Raw genomic sequence first — 14,884 nt, forward strand, 5'->3', positions numbered from 1 at the left:
TGTCTGATATGGGCTCAAGGCTGTATTGTGGGACAGACCTGCCAGTCTGCTCCAAGCAGGGATGGAGGCAGCAGCAATGGACAGGTGTGAGAGGAATTTAAACAAAACTTTAAGAGCAGTCACATAGGTCACATGGGCAGTCACGTGAGCCAACTACATGAACTGTGGGAATTTTAGGGGGAGAATCAGTTCTGAGGAGAGTAATGAGACTGTTGCCACTAGGAGTCACACCAGGAAAATGACACAGCCTCAAGGAAATAGAAACTTAACAGATGTCTATAAACAGGTGGGGACACAGCATGGGGACTCTCAGATCTTCGAGATGGGGGGATGTGGGTCTCTCCTGGGCCTGCCAGGCTTCTATCAGGAGGATGGGGCCTGCTGAGCCCTGAGAGTCGGATCCCACCTGCTTCCTGCAATGTAAGCCCGAGCCATTTTCATCAACAGGGTCTGACTGAGGTTGGGAGAGTTTAAGAAATTTGTGTAATTTTATTGTTGATTAGGTATCAGCATTTTTCAAGCTAATCCATGAGTATACTTTCCAAGTGTTTAAATATTTAAAACTCTTTTGATATTTAAAAGAATGTAGATGTAATAACCTTTGGCTGAAGATCACGGGTAATGGAGTCTTGAGCATTCACCCTATTTTTTTTTTCCTGTGCCAGGTTCCTAGGGCTTGAACTCAGGGCTTGGGCACTGTCCTTGAACTCTTTTTCTCTTACTTTCCTCAAAGCTAGCACTCCACCACATAATAGTTAATGACTGCCCTTGGCCCCTGGAGAAGCCACTTCTCCTGTTAGGTTCCTGCTTTCATGGAGATGACAGAACATTTTTATTCATGGTGCCCACTGGGTAGAGAAGAATGAGACGAAGCAGGTGAGGAGCTCGGCCTGATGCATCTCTGCTGGTCACCAGTGCTGTCAGTAATTGCAGCATTGAGTCAATTATCCAAACCTGATGAGAACATTTCCCTGACAGGTGATGTATATGGCCTCATTGTGGCCTGTAGCAGCAGTGTGGGTTGTATCATACAATGTGTAACATGCATGTATTATAGATATTACATGTATTATATAGAACATACTATATAATGTATATTAGCTTATATTAGGGGCATTTCATTGTTACATCTCTGTTCGTGTTTACACTGTATTCCGATCAGTCACCCTTTATCTCACACTCCTGGCCCCTTTTGCTCTCCAAAATAGTATCCCTAACAGATTTCTTTGTTTACTTTTCATGGTTGCATATGACTTATTTCAACATATTCAGCCTCTTTTATCCTCCCTCGCAGCCCCACCACTATAATATATTTTTGGTAAAGATTCAGAGACCATAAAACCAAATAGGATTTCATAAATAACTGATGGAATTATTGTCATTAACACAGGAAATTATACTTTATGTGAACCTCCTAGAATACTTGGACATTCAAGAATGACAGGAAAGGCACAGGCTTTCTCTCATATGTGGAAGTTAGACCTAAATTATAAACATATATGAAACATATAGAGGGTCATGTGCATGTATACACTAACATATTGACTGACATATGGGTTGAAATTGTGTAACTGCTCCAAACAACTAATTTACAGCTTAACAAAATGGTTACCAGGAAGCTGGAGCCTGTAAAGGGGAAATCCAGGGAAAGAGACAGATGAATGGAGAGAAGGGTGGGTAAATACAGTCATAATAATCAATGTGCAAGTGTGTTAGTGAAAATGAAATCAGGTAACTTGAGGAGATGGGTGGGTTTGAGGGAGATGGGAGAGAGAGAATGATGGGAGGAGCGACACTGATGAAGGTGCATTGTACTCCTAAGCTGACATGTTGAGTGAAATCCTTTTGTACAACTACTTAAAGACAATTTAACGCACGCACACACACACGCGCGCACACACACACACCACTATCACCACCATCACCATCACAAGATATTAGGGTCTAAAAGGCCCTGAGACATCAGCCAGGCCAAGCAACTCATTGAATAGCTGGAGGTTCCGTGAGGTCAGAGTTGGGAAGGATTTTCTCAGATCATCCAGTTGTTGCATGGCTGCTGGTTCCACTCTCCCTCCAGTCCAGGCCACCCGAAGATGTATGTTCAGCATCATTTCGAAGGGTAGGGGCCGTGGTGAAATTTCACATCCATGTACAAAACAGCTGTCCACGCTACTCAGCAGATTGGCTTTAGGACTCTCAGGGCCTATTGCTCTCTGCCCTCCCCAGCAGTTTGACAGCTGGGATCGGTTTTTCCTGGTCTGGTCCTGATCGAGAGGGGACACAGAATATATCCTGAGCTATACATTCTGAGCATTCTTGGGGGCTACCTAGAGGAAAATCATTCTTAAATATCAGCAAAGCACCTGGTATACCCATTTGAAGGAAAAAAAGTATCCAAAGATAATGCTGTATTTCTGCTTCCCAGAGGCGGAGATGTGGCCACCTTAAGGCAGCCAGTGCCTGGGCCAGGATTCAGGAGCAGCTCTTTGGGGAGCTGGGCTTGTGGAGCCAGATGGCAGGAGCCTGGCCATGCTCCCCCCAGTGGGAGCTGGATTGGAGAGAAGGACCTGCTCACATGAGGAAACGCATCCGAAGCTTGTCTCCGTGGGAGGTCTCCAGCCCAGGTATGGGCAAGGTAAGCCTTAGGCACAGCAAGAGGAAGTGGGAAATATGCAGGAAAGTGGCCCAGTTCGCCATCCTGGCTCTTGCTTTCAACAGGGAGGAGACAAGAGTTACATAGGTAAATGGAGAAACATTTTTATTGTTGCTTGTTTGTTTTCTGGTGTCCTGAGGTTTGAACTGTGCTATTTGGCTTTCTGAGCACTCTAACCACTAAACCATGCTTCCAGTCCTATTTTCTGCTGGGTATTATTATTTTTTAAATTTAAATTGTTATTATCAAGGCAATGTACAGGGGTGACAGTTATATAAGTCAGGTAATGAGTACATTTCTATTTGGACAATGTCACCCCTTTCCTTGCTCTCTCCCCGTTTTTCCCTCCCATTCCCACCCACAAGTTGTATAGTTTATTTTCAGCATAGTGTCTATTGAGTTATCACTACTGCATTTGTGCACACTTTGTCCCTCCATTTCTGTGCCTCCCTGGCCCATCAGATAAACAAACAAGACAAAAAGAAAAGAAAACAACAAAGAACAAACTTTTTGTTTACATTTCCTGGAGTTTACTACAGTAAATATTACTACATATGATCAGATGCACATAGGCACTGCACTGAAGAGTGTCCTCTTTTGGTCTCACTGTGCCTGAATGCTTAGCGTACTGTATAATTTCTCATGTCCCAGTGTATTTAGATCTAGTTTCCTCAGATGAGAGGAAACATGTGCTGTTTGTGTCTCTGAGCTTGGCTTACCTCACTTAACATGATTTGTTCTAGGCCCATTCATTTCCCTGCAAATGACATAATCTTATTTTTTCTAATGGCTGTGTAAAACTCCATTGTGTATAGGTACTAGGTTTTGGGGGTCCACACATCTTTTGTAGGGCATCTGGGATGTTTCCATGACTTGCCTATTGTGAATAGTGCAGAACATAAATATGCAAGTGTCTTTATGGCATGTTGGCTTGTGATGTTCTGGGTAAATGTCCAAGAGTGATATGACTGGGTGGTAAGAAATGCTGGTTATTTTGAGATAGGGTCTCGCTTCCTGCTCAGTTTCATGCCTGAGCAGGTTTCACCAATGTTAGGCTATCCAGGCTGGCCTTAAACCATGATCCTAACAATTTTAGCCTTTCAAATAGCTATAAGGTTACAGGTGTGGGCCACAGTTGTGCAGCCTATAACTTACTTTCTGTGTGTGAGTAGTATGTGCATGTGTGCTAGTCCTGGGGCTTGAACTCAGGGCTTGGGCTTTGTCCCCTGGCCTTTTTTTTTTTTAAATCAAGGCTAGTGATTTACCACAGCTCCATTCCCAGATTTTTGGTGATTAAGAGATAAGAGTCTCCTGGACTTTCCTGCCTAAGTTGGTTTCAAACCATGATCCTCAGACCTCAACTTCCTGGGTACCTAGGATTATGGACACCTGGATCCATAACTTGCTATTGATATAATTTAACAAAAGAGAGGCACTAAGGCTTTAGAAGGATGTAGCTATAACCAGGGTGCACAGATAGAGATGGGAGAGTGCGAGGATGGAAGAGTGTTTAAGAGAATCACCACCTGGATGTCAGGGTATGGAAGAACCACTACAGCCATTGTCTGCTGGGACAAATTCTTTGTCATTGAGAACTTAGAACTTGCATTGCTATGGGCATTATTATATGAACGAATCCTGTAACACATTTTACAATGAAAATCTCTTGACTGCAAGCTCAAGCCAGTGACCTAAGTGGTTCACATGGGCCAGTGCACACAGGTACACTTTATGGCTGTGGTCCAACACTGTCCCCTTAACTGTCCATCCAATCGGGAGTCTTTTCCGTATCTGTGCATGGAGATAGGAGATCCAATCATAGAGAAACTTCTGTGCCTGTGCTCCACAGAGGGGGGAAAGGGGCGGGACCACCCCTCGGAAGACTCCCAGCAGCACCTGTCCACTCCTCCACAGATGGGTCAGGAGATGTCACTAGGGGGAGGAGAACAGGGGACCCTGGATTCAGCCGGTTACAGAGAGAGAGAGACTTTGGTGTCCTGGTCCTGGGGCTCCTCCATGGGTAAAGAAGTCTGTTTCATTTTTCTTTTGCTTCCAAGTCAGTCTGTTCTGCCTCTTTTAAACACTTTCCTGCCCTTTAATGGGCAGAGGAAATGAACTTGGACCCTAGGCAATATCATTCTATCAGTTTTTCATGTCCTTATTGAACATTCATAATATAAAATATTCTGAAAGACACTTTTGCAAACCTAGGGGTGCTGGACTTGAACTTTCTGCATCCATCTCAAGGTGCTATGCTAACTTTGTTCTTTAATATGTAGCCCTGGCATTTTTTTTATCCATACTAAAAACTCCTCCTCAAACCTAAGGAGAAATTTATATGTATGTTGGGTGCTGGTAGCTCATGCTTATAATCCTCAGGAAGCTGAGATCTAAGGATTGCTGTTGGAAGACAGCCCAGGGAAGGAAAGCCAGGACACTCTTATCTCCAATAATCTATTCTAAAAAATATTGAGCTGTGGTTCAAGCCTTAGAGCACTAGCCTTGATCAAAAGAAGCTCAGGGACACTGCCCAGCTTCTGAGTTTAAACCCCAGGATTGGCACAGTGTGTGTGTGTGTGTGTGTGTGTGTGTGTGTGTGTGTGTGTGTGTACTTAATTTATCCAGTAGACATTTGTCTTTTTGGTTAAGTCCATCTGTGGGTGTCTGGTGATATGAGAAATCTTTCCCTGGGTAAATTTCTTAAAAACTGAAGCCAGAAGAATAAGCAGCCCGCTGTGCGGCAACAAGGACAGATTATCTCTGAAGCTTTGGTCTGCTCTCTAGTTGTCCCCCACCCTCTTCCTGCCCCTCTCCAGGGCAGGCCATGCTCAGACATTCAGCATGTTCTCTAATCCCATCTTGGTCTGTCTTTGGTAATTACTGTAAATCCTGCTTAATGGAAGACTGTGGGTTTTCCCTTGAACTCAGGAACATTAATACTTGCATTTTATTGTGGTCCTTTAGGATTTCACATTTTCCTTTCCCTGCTTCTTGAGTAATCTGAATATATTTTGTGTATATGGGAGGTTGTGAATCTGTGGGCCGGGAGGGAGCCATGAACGTAGTATCCAGGATTTAATTTCTCTTTTCTCTGCTCTTGTTTCAGGCCAGCCAAGACAGAAAGAGTGGAATGTCTCAAATGAAGGCTGGAAATCAAGGTATTAGGTTCATTAATTTATGTGTATTTAATAAAATTAAGGCAATTAGTAGCTTTAGTCAATATCTTCTTTTAATGGTATGAACTCGATATTGTGGGAGAAGAAAATGATGCTGGGTTAGAGTTGTAGCATGAAGGCTGGTGCTTTCAGAAGTTCAAGCCTGAATACTCAGGGGAAGAATTTTTGCAGTAAACTTAAAATAACAGTTTTAGAAAAGGGGAAGTGTGGTTAATTTTGTTTTATCAGAAAAACTTTAAAAGTATACTTGAGCCTGGTGCTGGTGGCTCATGCCTGTAATCCCAGCTACTCAAGAGGGTGAGGTCTAAGGATGAAGGTTTGAATCTAGCATAGGCAGACAAATCTGACTCTTACTTCCAGTTCACCAGCATAAAGCTGGAAGTGGAGGTGTGGCATACATGGTGTGCACCAGCCTTGAGTGAAGAGCTTAGGGAGATCTTGAGGCCCTGAGTTCAAGCCCGAGTATGAGTACCAAAAAGAAAAAAAAAAGTGTCCTCAAACAATTCAAATATGTGTTTCATATATGGCCCAAACACACAGGAGGAAAACAAGAAAATATTTACTCTGAACTCTGGTTATAAAAATGACAGACATAACATCTACATTTATTTCTCCAATTTAAAAAGGTTGCATGAAATCATTTTTGTTTTGTGGGGTTTTTTTTCTTCTGGTACTGAGACTTGAACCTAGGACCTTGTGCTTTTGTTGGGCTTTTTTCCCCTCAAGGCTGGCACTCTACCACTTTGAGCCACACCTTCAGTTCTAGCTTTATGCTGGTTAATTGGAGAGTTACCTCAGGAAAGACAAGTGATTTTACAAGAGCTTCTTGCTCAAGGAAAGGATAATATACGCCACTCTGGTTACTCATTAAGATGTTCCACAGGAGAGAGACAAGGTATCTTTACTCACATGGGAAGGGATATCTAACTGTTAATTAGTCAATCAATAAGCAGAAGGATAGGCTCTTAAGTTTGTGGGGTCCAGGCCAAGGCTGCCAATAGAAGCCTTAAAAGATGGGACTCAAACTAACAAATCATTGGGTAAAATCTTCTGACCTTTGCATCTTTTGGCCTTGACCTCTGTAACAACCTGAGGTTGTTTCACATTGAGAAATCCTGATTGTGGTTCAGATTTGTAATCATGAGGAGTGTGGCTGCTTTGAGAACATGCAGATGGGGAAGAGGCAGGTTCAGAAGACTACCTAGCTGTTTGCTTAGCTGGGGTACACAAGTCCCTGTCTCAGGAACAAAGCCTACATATGTGCAGAGGAGATAGTAAGCAGTTCACTCCTGGAAGGGCGAACACTGAATCTATTGCACCTCTGAAATATAGGACAATTGACTCATGATAACAATAGAGAATTTAATAAAAACATAATAATGGAGCATTTCACAGCCTTTTAGGTTGTGCAGAAAATTTTAAATGGAATGGAAAAGTGACTATGATGTGCTGTGTGTGTGTGAGAGAGAAGGGGGGGAGAGAGAGAGAGAGAGAGCGTGATAGCGATGTGTGCCACTCCTGGGGCTTGAACTCAGGGCCTGAACTCTTTTGTTCAAAGCAGCCCTCTACCATTTGAACCACAGCTCCACTTCTGGCTTTTTGGTGGTCAGTTGGAGATAAGAGTCTCACAGAGTGTCCTGCCTGGGCTAGCTTTGAGCTGTGATCCTCAGACTTCTGGAGCCATGGGTGGCTGGCCCGTGATGTACTCTTGAATGAAAAGTATTAGTGAAGAAAAAGTATAAATGACATATTATTATGAGCATGTTAAAAATTAATAATGTCTGTGTACATACACTTATACATACAGGAAAGATTTGGGAAGCCAGGCAGCCTACAGGTTAAAAGACCACTCTGGTAGACCTGGTTTAGCTCTTGCCCCTAGTTCTAGCAGCTATGTGATCTTGGGCAGAAAAGGTCATTTCTTCCTTGTATCCATTGCCATGCTCACAAAGCTGTCTAGGACTGGATGGATAACCATCACCTCAAAGGTCAGGCACAGAGAGGAGCTTCCTAGGGGGACTATTGTCCTTAGAGCTTTCTGGGGCCACTGACCAGAGCCAGTTCCTTTTTAAAATAAGAAGATACCACTTCAATATTTCGCATTGTCAACACTCTTGTTAAAGGATGCACAAGCAAGGTGCCCGTGTCCCGTGCCTGTAGTCCTAGCTACTCAGGAGGCTGAGATCTGAGGATCGTGAGTCAAAGCCAGGCTGAACAGGAAAGCCTGTGAGACTTTTATCTCCAGTTAATTACTTAAAAAGTTAGAAGTGGAGGTGGCTTAAGTGGTAGAGCACCAGCCTTGAGTAAAAAAGCTAAGAAATATTACCCAGGTCCCCAGTTAATGTCCTAGTTCTCACACACACACACACACACACACACACACACACACACACACACACACACACATAGTGAGCTGCTTTACTGACAATGAGGGGCTGGGGTCTGGGCAGGTCCGGGCACACCCAGGCAAGTCAGTTTTCAGGTGTGGTGACCAATACACCACAGGATAGGGCAGGGGTTGTCTTTTTTTATTTTAATTTTTATTTTCAAGGTGATGCACAGAGGGGTTACAGTTACATAATAAGGTAGTGAGTACATTTTTTTGTCATATTTATTATACCCTCCCTCATTTTTCTTTCCCTTCCCTAGTTCAGGTAAGTATATATACAATATCCAGTGTACCCAAAGCATATACATTAACCACAGGGAGTATGCCATAGGAAATTCACCTAGTACATTATAGAGTTGTGTTTTTTTTCAAAGCAGTGGTGAGCTACCTGGTGCACTTGTGTCCTGGAGCCTTGCTTTGCCTCTTGGTGACATGGGCACCTGCTGCATGCCCTCCCTCGGGGTGTGATGCCAGGCTGCTCATGCTCACACTGTGTGTCCTTTCACCATACTGCAGAAGAGCTGATGCCCAAGGACAATGACAAGGAGCTGGATGAGGTGGCTGTGGACTGCACACAGCTGACATTCTTCCCCGCCTTGCATGAAAGTCTACACTCAGAAGATTTCCTGGAGCTGTGTCAGGAGAGACAAGTGATTTTACAGGAGCTTCTGGATCAAGAGAAGGTAATACCATGCCACCCTTTTTAGTCACGAAGAATTTCACACAGGCGAGAACCAAATTGGCTTCACTCACGCGGGAAGGGAGATCTCCACTTGTGATTAAAACTGTCTACTAGTTCATCAATGAGCACAAAGATAGGCTCTAAAGTGTGTGGGGACCAGGGCCAGGCATTTGAATGAACAAATCATTGGGTAAAATCTGTAACTTCCTACACTGACCTTCATAGCAATCTGAGGGGCCAGTTTTAAGTTGAGAATTCTTGATCCCTTTCTTTTTCTCTTTCTGTCTCCCTCTCTCCTCTCTTTCTTTCTTTCCTTCTTTCTTTCTCTATCTCCTTTCTTCTCTCTCTCTCTCTCTCTCTCTCTCTCTCTCTCTCTCTCTCTCTCTCTCTCTCTCCCTCTCCCTCTCTTTCTTTTCCTTCTTTCTTCCATATGTATGTGCCAGTACTGCAGCTTGAACTCAGATTAGTTTTTTTCAGTCAAGGATGGTATTCTACCATTTGAACCATACTTCCACTTCCAGCTTTTTGGTGTTTAATTGGACATAAGAGCCTTGGGCATTTTTCAGTCTGGGCTGGCACTAGGTCTCACCTCTTATATGTCTACCACACCTCCTAATATTGTTACCTTGGGGACCAAGCCTTTACATATGGAATTTTGGGGTGCATTTAACCAAATCATATCTGGGACCATAGGGTCCAGAATAGGGCCCTCTTGCTCAAGTGTAAGGGTGGAATGGAAGATGAAGCGGATATCTTACAGGAAATTGGACCTGGGTTCAAATCTCTACGTGATAAACAGCAGACACCATGGAGCACATGGCAGACATTTCCTACTACTCTGGGTCAGGCCTTATTGAGATAGTGGAAGAAAAAGGTTAGACCAGAATGGGGTGCACATGAGGTGCTCATTAAAGACTTAATTTTCAGCCAAGTGCCTATGGCTCACCCCTCTCATCCTAGATACTCAGAGGCTCAGCTCTGAGGATCACAGTTTGAATCCATCCCAGGCAGGAAAGTCTATGATAATCTTCAGTTAATCCCGCAAAAGCTGGAAGTAGAGCTATGGCTCTAGTGACAGAGTGCCAGCCTCAGAAAAAGAGATCAGGGACAGTGATCAGATTAAGTCATTTCCCAATTGGTTGTCATTTGTTAATCCCCAGTTTACCTGTCTTGCTATTATGACATTTCATTTTGAAGGATGTTCTGTTGTAGCTAACTGTTCAAGTCTGGTGCTGACTGCTGTTCTAGCCAACACAAAATGCTAAATTTGTGGAATTGGAGCTTCCTGCTGTTATCTGGAAATGGTGGGGAAGCTCAGCTTTGTATGTTGTTTCCTAAAGTATATTAAAATAAAAAAGAAACTATTGGTACTATAAAAAAAGAAAAAGAGATCAGGGACAGTGCCCAGGTCCTGAGTTCAAGCACTAGTATACACAGAGACACACACCCATACAAACACACACACACACACACACACACACTCCCAAAATCAAGAAGTCTGAGTGATGGTAGGCCTCACAGTCTCACAAGTGAGCTGAGCTCTTGCACAGGGATGTCAGTGGAAGAGACACCCCAACAACAGATGAGGGCATAGGACAGACTCAGTGAGGCAGGAGAGGTCTACGCAGAGAGGCACACACGAGGCTGAGGGGTGCTCTGCCCACAGTGGATCTGAGCCTGGCCTACAGTCTGAGTGGCCTAGATGGACTTTCAGGAGCAGGGGACAAGCCTCCTGGGAGCTTGCGGTGAGCAGGAGCTGGACTCAGAGATGGCTGAGATCCTCCCAACATGCCTGTTCCACACAGACTCCTAGAGGATGGGAAACTGGTCCTGCTGCTGCCTGGGGTTGCGTGAAAGAGCTGGCTTTAATTCCCTCAGGTTCCTGCTGGTGTGGCTAGGGCACTCACCATGGGCTTATCAAATTGTGCATGGAAATCTTCTTTCAAGGCCTGTGTAGTCCCTTCCGCAGTACTGGGGTTCGTGTATGGCAGGGTTACCAGGGTGAGGCTGTCAGGGTGGGGACACCTCTGGAACCCTGCCTGCCCTGCTGGTGTCTCCTTGCTTCTTCAATGCTTGTCACCCTTTCTGAGAGTCACTAAAGACAGCCAGGCACCCCCTTTCCTGTGCTCCCCACACCAGCTAGACAGGGCTGAGGGCAAGGTCTGGGGTTCACAGGCCTGGCCCTGAGTTCCACAGCTGAGAGGATTTTGCTTGTTTGTTTTTAATCCGTTTTTGCCAGTCCTGAGGCTTGAACTCATAGCCTGGGTGTGTTGTCCCTGTGCTTTTTGGCAAAAGCTAGCACTCTACCACTTGGAGCCACAGCTCCACTTCCGGTTTGGGGGTAGTTAATTGGAGATAAGAGTCTCTCAGGGAGTTTTCTGCCCATGATGGCTTTGAACAGCGATCCTCAGATCTCAGCCTCCTGAGTAGCTGGGCATCGAAAGTTGTCTTTTGCTGTTGGTCTCACGGTGCTGTTCCCCCAGGGGTGTTGTTGAGGGGCGGGGGAGTGTCTGGAGCCACAGATGGCTGCCTTTCCCTGTGGTAGGGAGGCTGTTTTCCATCCTCACCAGTTTTTACTTAAGTTTCAAGTCTCTTGGCTTCCTGTCACAGCGGGGAATTTGTCATGAACACCACACATGCTTTTGCTGTGGCAGCGGGATCCCGGAATGTCTAGATGGGAGCCTGCATTACCAGCAGGGGAGTGGGGGAGAGGAGAGCCATCAGCCTCCACTTAGCACAGTGCCCCAGTGCCTGCTGGAGGGGCTGCGGGCCTCCAGGGGAGATGAATTAGAAGCAGTCACAGGGCCACGTCAGTGCCAAGGAGATTCTGCCTCTGCCTGAACATTGGTTCTTTGCAAGGGCTGTTTATTATTTTGCTTATCATTGTGCCAGTACCTGGACTTGAACTCAGGGTTAAGGCACTGTACCTTAGCTTTTTCTACTCAAAGCTGGTGCTCTACCACTGTGGCTCTACTTCTGGCTCCTCAGTGGTTAATTGAAGCTAGGAGTCTCATGGACTTTCCTGCCCATGCTGGCTTTGAATGGCAATCTTCAGGTCACAGCCTCCTGAGTAGCTAAGGTTAAAGGTGTTGGCATCCAGCACATGGCTACAAGCTGATTTGATTTGTTTGTTGGTTGTACCAGTTGCTTCTGGGTTCAGATAAGCTGTACACTGAGTTTCTCCAGGGTCAGCAGAACCAGATCTCCAGTCAGGCCTGTTCCCTGGAGAAGCACTGGGCACCCAGCACAGGCATTGCTGGCCCCTGAGCAGAGGTTCCATGGAGAGCTGGGCACAGACCCACCCGTTCCCAGTCTCACCTCTGCTGTTCACAGGCCCAGAGACTTCCAGGAAGAGATGGGGTCCCCTGGATGTCACCACCTTTTCCTTCAAAATGTGGTTTTACTCCTTGTCTTGCCAGTTTGTGGCAAAGCTGAGTGAGTACAGTGTGCCCACGCTGACATTCTGTACTCTGTGAGGAGGGTGCTCACCTCTGCTATTATCACAGCATCCCCATATGGAGAACCTGGGGACTCATGCCATTGCTCTGAGGAAGGTGAAGGCCTTTGGTGAATCCATGAAGCCACACCCATATAGACCAATTGATGCTCTCAACGCAAGAAATGGCATGGGCTAGGGACAAGCTGGAGTGAATGTTTCCACAGAATGGGAAACTCTGAGGGCCCAAAGGGGTCTTTTAAATTTAATTTTTAATTAAATTAAATAAAAATGTTATTATTAAGTAGTTGTACAAAGAGATTACAATTCTGTAAGTCAGGTGGTGAGTACAATGCTTGTGGGTCAATGTCATTCCTTCCTTCATTATCCTCCATTTTTCCCCTCCCAACCCTGCCCTTAAGTAATGTAGTTCATTTTTTACATAATGTATATTGAATGCAGTGACTGCATTTTCTCACCCTTTGTCCCTTCTTTCTTGTGCTTCCTTTGCCCTTCCCTCGAAAAACATGCTTCCACTTCCTGGTAAGATTTTTGATAAACAGTGCATTACTTTCTCAGAGGAGTTATACTTGAAGATTCCTCCCCTAAGTATATCCTCCTTTAGTCAGTTTGTTTGTGTGTAAATGCATTGAGTCCTGTATATGTTATCATGTATATTTGTATTTCAGATCTAGCTTCCACATATGAGAGGAAACATGTGTCATTTGTCTCTCTGAACCTGGCTTACTTCACTTAACATGATTTATTCTTTGTCCATCCATTTCTCTGCAAATGACGTAATATTGTTTTTCTTTTTTTTTTTTTTTGCCAGTCTTGGGGCTTGAACTCAGGGCCTGAGCACTGCTGTCCCTGGCTTCTTTTTGCTCAAGGCTAGCACTCTACCAACTTGAGCCACAGTGCCACTTCTGGCCTTTTCTATATATGTGGTGCTGAGGAATCGAACCTAGGACTTCATGTGTACAAGGCGTGCACTCTTGCCAATAGGCCGCATTCCCAGCTGTTTTTTCTAATAGATAAGTCAAGTCCCATAGTTATGTATGTGCCATTTTTTCTTTTTCTTTTTGGCCAGTCCTGGGCCTTGGAGTCAGGGCCTGAGCACTGTCCCTGGCTTTCTTTTGCTCAAGGCTAGCACTCTGCCACTTGAGCCACAGTGCCACTTCTGGCCGTTTTCTATATATGTGGTGCTGGGGAATTGAACCCAGGGCTTCATGTATGTGAGGCAAGCACTCTTGCCACTAGGCCATATCCCCAGCCTGTGCCATTTTTTCTTGACCCACACTCATTCATTGTAGGGCTTGGCTATTGTGAATAGTGCAGCAATGAACATGGATATACAAATGTCTTTACCATATCCTGACCAAAAAAAGTTTTTTTTAAAAAACCATACACAGGTGGGTGGTAGATAAAACAGATGATCAAGGTGAAAGCTTTGACTTGCTGGGATGGAAAGTCTCAAAGTTCTAGCCTTTCTGAACGTGTAGAATTTGCCAGAACAAGAAGTTGCTGAGACTGAGGCTTTGACTGAGGAGCCATGAAACCTGGATTTAAAGCATGAGGCATGGAGGCGTATCAGAAGGATGGACCCAGGAACTTACCTAAGTCTGAAAATCAGTAGGCCAGAGACTGAGGTGGGAAGAAGGGGTACACTGCTTTTGAAGTCAGAACATGCTCCTGCATACACAAAGTGTGTGTGTGTGTGTGTGTGTGTGTGTCTGTGTGTGTGTACATACATACATATACACACAGAGACACATACACACAGGCTGGCAACCTGCAAGCATTGGTGTCAGACTGGGAATTCTCCTCATTCAAATGTCTCCTGGAGATCTAATGGACCTTGTGCTGTTTCTAAATTTCTAAGAGAGGGTCCTCAGGACAAAGCCATGGTAGTCTGTCCCTGATCCTCCTCTAGAATTCTGGCTCCTCCCCCTGCCATCTCAGAAGCAGTTGTTCTGATACCCATGAGGCTCTGGGGCATAACCTGTGGCCTGCCTCTGCCAGAGGCCTCGGAGCTGCTGGCTCTGGCCTGGCCCTGGGGAATCTGGCAGTCCTGGACTCAAGGATGGCAACAATGACTTTACTTCAGTGTCTGAACAGCTGGGTTCCAGTCACTTCCACAAGTACCTGGGATGGTAATTTTTTAATTATTCCCTACTGCCTTTGCATCATTGATTAATGATTCCCAGAACCACAAGGCTGTTCTCTGTACACACCTCCGAGGGTGATGGATTTAATTCACAGTCCTTGTGGTCCCCCACATAGTGGGAACAATCCCTTACACCCTTCGGTGCAGCTACTAGATCCATCCAGAGTCAGAGTACCAGTGATGCTTTATGTGGCCTTTATTCTTTTACATGAAAAATTAAGCATCTGATTTTTTTGTTTTATATAAACTCAGTGTAAAAAATGAGTTTGACCTTGGTATTGAGGAACAGCTCAAGGATAGATCCATCCCTCTCTCTCCTCCCTCCCCCTCCCTCTCTCCCTCCCTCCTTTCCTTCCTCTCTTCCTCCCTCCTTTCTTCCTT

The 14,884-nt window shown here is 45.0% G+C and overlaps 1 protein-coding gene across 1 annotated transcript in view; it reads left to right on the plus strand.

Moving 5' to 3' along the window:
• Window positions 1-14,884, plus strand: part of Wdfy4 (WDFY family member 4) — a 268,449-nt gene that overhangs the window by 154,750 nt on the left and 98,815 nt on the right. Inside the window, exons 41-43 of the mRNA XM_048339220.1 lie at window positions 2,426-2,635; window positions 5,760-5,811; window positions 8,735-8,901. Coding sequence (XP_048195177.1) covers window positions 2,426-2,635; window positions 5,760-5,811; window positions 8,735-8,901 — 429 coding nt within the window. The remainder of the gene's footprint in view (window positions 1-2,425; window positions 2,636-5,759; window positions 5,812-8,734; window positions 8,902-14,884) is intronic.

Source organism: Perognathus longimembris, chromosome 2 (genome assembly GCF_023159225.1).
Source record: "Perognathus longimembris pacificus isolate PPM17 chromosome 2, ASM2315922v1, whole genome shotgun sequence".
Taxonomy (NCBI): Eukaryota; Metazoa; Chordata; class Mammalia; order Rodentia; family Heteromyidae; genus Perognathus; species Perognathus longimembris.